The sequence below is a fragment of the Microtus ochrogaster genome, unplaced genomic scaffold (assembly GCF_000317375.1).
Source record: "Microtus ochrogaster isolate Prairie Vole_2 unplaced genomic scaffold, MicOch1.0 UNK18, whole genome shotgun sequence".
Lineage (NCBI taxonomy): Eukaryota > Metazoa > Chordata > Mammalia > Rodentia > Cricetidae > Microtus > Microtus ochrogaster.
The window spans coordinates 5,405,821-5,413,094 of NW_004949116.1; the positions used below are offsets into that span (position 1 = coordinate 5,405,821).

Consider the following 7,274-nt stretch of genomic DNA (forward strand, 5'->3'; position numbering starts at 1 on the left):
CCACCACCGCCAGGCTAAAATAATGTTTTCTAGTTCCATCCATTTTCCTGCAAAATTCAAGCTGTCGTTATTTTTTTCTGCTGTGGTATTCCATTGTGTAAATGTACCACATTTTTCTAATCCCTTCTTTGATCAAAGGGCATTTAGGTTGTTTCTATCTTTTAATTTTTTGAGACAGGATTTCTTGTTAGCCCTGGCTGTCCTGGAACTAGCGCTGTCTGTCTGAGCTTTGACATTTGAGTTTCAGACATTTGGGGGACAGTACATTGGGAATGGGCTTCTGGTGGGATGTTTTGGATTCAGATAGAATAACACTTGTTCCCTGCTAATGCCCACCATATATTTGGTTATTGGATAACATTTTAGTATTTTATTAATTTGGTTTGGTTAGTTTAAATTCATCCTAAGTGGATCAACTTTGAGAGTTCACATTGTAGAATAATATGTCTTAGTATTAGTCATGAGTACTTATTTGATGTGTATCTTGGCAGGCTAACGTCAGTGAAATATCCTCTTGTAGAATTGGGCCAACCTGTGGGTCTTACTTAGGACAAGTTCCTTGTTTTTATTGGCACTCCAGAGGCAATCTTTTCTCAGTAATCTTGCATCTTCATTTCTGTTTGTTTGCACATGCTCTTTCTTTGGAGTTTTATCTTTGTATTCATTGCTGGCGTGGACTTTGCTTTTTTGATCTTCAGGTTTTTTTTTTTGTTTTTTTGCTTCATGCAGTCATCTTGGTAGAAGCACTGTCAACTGAAACCCCATCCCCCATACTTAGTGGTGCCTGGCCCCTGCTAAGCATCCCTGTATTGAAAGAGTTAAAACGAGAAAACAGTCACAGCTTGATTTTTAGTGATTTCAGCAGGAAAAGCCAGCGGTTAGTTGGAAAACAAAAGGGTAGATAAGTACCATATTCATAATCAAAGCTGTAGGTCTTACCTCCCCTCCCCCTTTCCAGACTGGACACAAGCTTGACATATTGTGTGCAAAGCATGTATGCTTGTCCAGGCCTATGCATTTTGGGCAGGTATTTTACTATGGAGTCATTCCCTGTAGATGGTACAAGCACGAAAAGGTACTTAATTACAAGGGCAGAAGATCCAGTCTTTTCTGTTATTGTGACATGCCAAAGTAAAGTTAGCCCAGGGTGAGCTTGGAGTCCTCCTTTCCCCAGGTTTATCCTCTGGAGCGGGTGGAATTAAAGGGCAGCGAGCCTCTACCAGTTCATTTTTGGCAGTGCTAGGTAGAGGTAGAACCCAGGCCTTCTGGTATGCCAGAATAGCCCTCTACTTACTAAGTGACACATGGGTGAAAAAGATGGAGCGGGGACCTAACTGTTTTTGAAGCTGATAGTAAGGGCAAAAGGAAAAGTGGTTCCACCTCTGGCTATTGAGCTAAAATTTAGTATTTTGGGTGGAACCCAGAGCCTTGAATATTTTAGTCAAACGCCACCAGGGCTGTGACCCTCCCTTCCCCCCAGTCCAGAATCATTTATGTATTCTTATTTATATATTTGAAGCAGGGTCTTATGTAATAAGCCTAGGTTATCCTTAAAGTTGGCTATGTGTAAAGAATAACCTTATTCTTCAGATCTTTTCTCTACCTCAGTGCTGAAAATACGGGTCATGAATGCTGAGAATTAAACCCAGGGTTCAAGCATCTGCCATCCAAACTCCATCTTCATTCCAAGGTCTTGAATATCTGTCACAGTCTAGCAAGTGGCTGGGTTTATAGGTCTGTACTACTAGTTCGTACTATGATGAAGTTTCTACAGCCTACCCAAAGACTGACTTTCTTGACTGTCCACCTACCTCAGGCTATCGCCCCACTGTCTGGGGGTGGAGAGGCGGGGAGGCACCCTTTCCGACCAGGGAGATTCTTAGTTGGGTGCTGCTGCCTTCAGGGGAGTTTGAGCAGTGTCCTTTTGCTGCAGGGAGGGGGGAGGAAGAGTAGTTAGTGTAATTATGATCTCTGGCTGCTTCCAACTCAGAAAGCCACCTGTGACCCCCCCCCCCCCAGGCTGGGATCAAAGGTGTGCACCATCACACCTAACTACTAGCAGTGTCTTAAATGGTCACAATTTGGATATGTGGGTGCTTTGGTGCCTGAAGAGTTGACGTCAGATACCCACTAAACCTGAAGCACAAAGAATAGACAAGGTACCTGATCCATAGAGAGAGAGACTCAGGATGAGAGCAAAGGGAATGAATAATATCCTGACTCTTGTTAGGTATTTTTCAGGAGACCTTTGTTTTGGCTTATTTTTTGGTAGTTTCAGACAAATGTTTTCCCAACAAGTTGGATGCCTCCCAGTAGAAATGTGACAGGAATCCAGAGGAATTGTTTGATTTGGAAAATGATTAATTTATTTATATATTTAAATTTTTTTTGATATAAGATCTCACCATGTTATTTTGGCTGTATTAGACCTCAGAGATCTGCCTGCCTCTCCCCAGTCTGGAATTAAAGGTGTGTGCTACTATGTCTGCTTTTTAAAAAAAACCTTTGCTAACTTGTGATTCCTAAGCTTTTACAGTATGATTTGGTTGTGCTGTCATAGTAGAAATATTTGCCAGCAGGAAGAAAAAAATATCTGTCTTGTCATCTCCATCACTATTTCTTGAGAAAGACTACCTATCTAACCTTGACTGGCTTAGAACTTGTATATGTAGAACAGGCGGAGTTCAAAACAAAGAGCCACTTGCGTTTGCCTCCTGCAAATGTACATTGAGTTTTTGTTTGCTAGTATTAATGCTTGTTTAGAATTGTAAGGTAGTTTTAAAGTTAAGTGTTGGCATGCAGTGGTGGCCAACAGCTTTAGTTCTAGCACGCACAGCAGGCCAAGGCAGGTGGATCTCTTGAGTTTGAAGTTAGCCTGCTCTACAGATAGATTTCCTCCTGTACAGCTAGGGCTACACAGAAAAACTCCTGACTCAAACCCAAACAAACCAAAAGACATTTTTCCATTTCTTTGTTTTCTGTGAAAGGGTCACACGTGTCTCTGGTAGGCTACAAACCTATGTTTCAGTCTGTGCCCCAAATCTGATTCTCCTACCAAGTTGGGAGAGCTCTTAAACTTAATTTGTGCTTTTTTTTTTTTTTTGTAACTCCTTCCTGCTTATACCTGACACTAGTCAGTACAATTAGTAATTGTTTTCTTAATTTCACAGTTGACTTAGTGTAGAGTCCCTTGTGGCTGGTATTGTCTTGTATATTGCACCTGTGAGTCTCTGTCTTCATTGAGAAGAGGGTGGCCCAGAGGTAAGAGTAAAGGCTGTGGACTATGCTGAAGAGAGGAGCTGGAGATTTGGGAAGAGTAATAGGTACTATTTGTGCATAAATTCTTTGCTTATGTGGTGGGTGTAACAACATGGGTGAGGTAATGAAGGTAGAATTTGCTAAATACAGACATGCTGTGTGATAATGGGGAGGCTCAAGAGTTAAGTTTTGTTCATGTTGTATTTGCGACAACCTGCTCAGGATCCAAGTGGCTATTTTGCACAGTCATGTGCCTGTTTGCTGGGGTTAGGCTTCCCTTTGAGACTCGGTGTTCTCTGAGGAGAGATAGGTGGTGAGAGGATAGCTATGAAGGCAGACCTGAGCAGACAGGAGAGAGGTTTGTGTAGTATGGAGAACTCTTAAATACTCGTGGTACTGGGAGGCCTGAGTTCTGAGTTCCTGAGCTTACATTAGGTGATTTCAAATGATAAGTAGGACAGAAGTAGAAATGAGTGAGTGATTCAAGCCTGTGGAGAAATTGCTAACTGGCATTGACCTTAAATCAGAATCCATTTCAATGGGTTTGTTTGTTTGTTTGGCAAGTTGGCAGGTCTAGCAAAGTGTCATAAGAGATTTCCAGACTGTTTTAGCTGAAGGTGTACTCTTCATTTAAGATGAACAGCTTTTGTTGGGCAGTGGTGGTGCACGCCTTTAATCCTAGGACTCAGGAGGTGGAGGCCGGTGGATCTCTGTGAGTGAGATGGAGGCCAGCCTACAAAAGCCACACAGAGAAACCATTTCTGTATACCCCAAACACTGCTTCATATCCTTTGCAGCTACAACTCTGTAACACTTAATTGAAGTAGGGAGGAAGAGGTGTTGGTTTTCCTGCTGCTTTTATTTACTGATTGTCTAGAAACAGACTGTTGTGCTATTGGGTTGTGTGGGAGCTGATTAGGTGTCTTGAGCCACTGAGTTTGGTGGGTTAGTGGTGGGGACTATCTGCACACACTTTGCTAGCAATTCTTATGTGCTGTAACTTTGTGGTAGGAAGGAGGAAATCTTTTATAATTGGGCGCTCACTACTTTGTCTTTGTCCTGGGAATTGAACCTGGGCCTGCAAGAGCAACGTTTACTATTTGACTCCTGAGCCTTCACTCCAACCCCTAATATATGTACTTTCAGTCTCACACTTGCTAGAATGGCTCTCTACTATCTCTAGTCTTTATTCTGATATTATCTGATAGTTTTGTGGGTTTTTTTTGTGTGGGTTTTTTTTTTTTTTGAGAGTGTTTCTCTGAGCTGTCTTGGAACTAGCTCTTGTAGACTAGGCTGGCCTCGAGCTCAGAGATCCACCTGTCTCTGCCTCCCGAGTGCTGGGATTGAAGGCGTGCGCCACCACCGCCTGGCATTATATGTATAATTTTGAGGCAGTGTCTCATTGTTCAACGAGGGCACACACCTCTGAAGGGTAGGATAATGGGTGTTTGTCACCAGTGGTATTTATTTGTTTTAGTAGATTCTGCTTTTCCATTCTGAATGTCAAAGCTGTTTTTCATGGTCTGAAGATTCTTGGAAATTTTTCTTGTTTTCCTTTCAGAGGGTGATAGCCCTTTGAGGAATCATATTACCTGTAGGGCTCTCAACAGTAGCTGCTGCTTTCCTCTCCCTAAAAACAGTAGTTAGAATTAGTTAAAATTAGTCTATACATGTTGAATAAGAATTGCATTGCATAAGGAGTATTTAATCCCAACACTTGGGAGGAGAGGCAGAGGCAGGCGGATCTCTGCGCTTGAGGCTAGCTAGCCTGTTCTACAAAGAATTGAAGGGTAGCTGGGGCTTACACAGAGAAATTCTGTCTGGAAAACAAAACAAAACAAAAAACACTTCCGGTGCTGGAGAAATGGCCTAGTGGTTAAGAGCACTGTTTGTTTTCCAGAACCCTGGTTTATTTCCCAGCACCCATATGCTTCAGTTCCAGGATATCTGACACCCTCACATAGACATACATGCAAGTAGAACATCAAAGCACATGAAAAATAAAAAGAAATCACTAAAAAATTAGAACAAGAATTGTACAAGGGAGTTGTGGTTGGCTTTCTCAATTCAGAAAGTAGAGGTATACACATGGGAAATTTGGGGATTGATAAATGGCTCAGTTGGCACCCAAGTACTGGGATTAAAGGTGTGGCACTATGCCATGCTTTATTTTTGTGGGTGTGTGCTAACACCCATAGGCAAGAAGAGGACATTGGGTTGCCTGGAGCTGTCCTAGACACCAGGAAGAAACTCTGAAAGAAGAAATGGCTGGGCCCTGAGCTGTTATTTCTGGAGAGAGCGGTCACGTGACTTGCAGTGTTAGCAGCGAGAGAGAGCACATAGTAGAGGTAGTTAGAAGTGCTGCTCTGTGGAGACCAGGCAGGCAGAATCTGCAGGCCAGGAAAGAAAGCTGTGCTCAGTTCCTAGCTGTCAGATGAAGGCACAGTCTGTAGGATAGCATTAGGGCAGTGTTGTGTGTTGGTTTGGTAGTTGTACTGGACAGAATAGTTACACATGACTGGTCAAACATGTTGTTTTCTGGGTAACTGCATCCAAGGACTGCTGCCATTTCCATGAGAGAGGTCTGAGGAAGGGTGCTTCTCAGTGCAGGGATGGTGTGTTCTTCCTTCCAGTCTTAACTAATGCCTTGTACAGGAACTCATCAGAGGAGGGAATTAACCAAATCTCAAGTGTATTGTGGTCTAGGAAAGCAGATGTAGCTAGTCCTTTGTTCAAGTGACCCCTGATCTTAGCCTCAGAGCCTAGTAACCTTTTCATATCATAACTGAGGCTATTGGGTCATTTCCAAGCATCTTTTATATATAGATTTTTTGAGAATGACCGACACGTCTCCCCCTTTTCCCCCCAACAGAATAAACTTTCTCTATGTATCCCTGTCCTGGAATTTGCTCTGTAGACCAGGCTGGCATTGAACTGAGAGATCCTATTGCCTCTGCCTCCCAAGTACTGGGATTAAAGGTGTGTGCGGTCCCCCGCCCCCCCCTGGTTTATCTGTTTAATAGCTTTCGTTGACCTGGAACTCACTTTGTAGACTAGACTGGTCTTGAAGTCACAGGGATTCACCTGCCTCGACCACACAGGTAGGGGCTGCCACCACCCAGCTGCAAATGATTCTTCTCAAACAATTTCTGGACAAGGTCCTACCCTACACATATCGGCTAGTGGGTGGCTACCAGAAGTTCTTTCTTGGCCAGTAGGTGGTGGGAAGGAATCACTTCTTACCCGTTCTTTCACTTTCCACTGTGATTGGACAGTGTTATGAACCCCCCCCTTTTTTTTCCCCCAGGATTTGTTCCAACAATCTGTTAAAACATGGTGGATTACTATGAAGTTCTGGGCGTGCAGAGACATGCCTCACCTGAGGACATTAAAAAGGCGTAAGTGTTCATTTCTGAAATGATAATTCTGTACCATGGTTTGTTATTGGGTAATGTAACTCGTGTCAGCCAACCTAAACCTTTTATTTTCCTTTTAAAAATTAGATTTATTTTTTGTGTGAATGGTTTTTATTTTTTAAAGAAGGTGGATGGTTCTTAGGTTGACCTCACATGCATGTATACACATACATGGGTGAGAAAGAAAAACTTGGTAACTCAGACTGTGTTAAAATAAGAACATTTGCATTTCCATGCTAGAGGCATGCTCCGACCCCCAATTCCAACCCAGGCCTGTTGTTTCTGCTGAACTCTATCTGAAATTCTTCACTAAGATGTTTCAAAAGGTTGGTTTGTTTCCAGTTGAGTCTCCGCGTTCTAGTTTATTTTTGTTTGTGATGAAACATCCTGAAATAAACAGTAGAAAGCAGTTTCTTTCAGGATATAATCTCATAGTCCATCACTGGGGAAGTGTCATGGCAGGATCCACAGTTATGGATGGTTGTATAAATGGCTGTGTTCTTGGTGTGCTCAGCTTGAATTATCTGCAGTTTAGGGCTTCTGCCTATGGAATGATGCTGTTCCTAGTCTTCCCACATCAACTAATTTAATTAAAGCAGC

The 7,274-nt window shown here is 42.6% G+C and overlaps 1 protein-coding gene across 3 annotated transcripts in view; it reads left to right on the forward strand.

Annotated features, from left to right (window-relative positions):
- Dnajb6 (DnaJ heat shock protein family (Hsp40) member B6) overlaps positions 1–7,274 on the forward strand; it is a 58,399-nt gene that overhangs the window by 11,922 nt on the left and 39,203 nt on the right. For all 3 annotated transcript variants that reach the window (XM_005367468.3, XM_026789393.1, XM_013353891.2), the window contains exon 2: positions 6,566–6,656. In XM_005367468.3, the coding sequence (XP_005367525.1) occupies positions 6,592–6,656 (65 nt within the window). In that variant the 5' untranslated portion in view covers positions 6,566–6,591. The remainder of the gene's footprint in view (positions 1–6,565; positions 6,657–7,274) is intronic.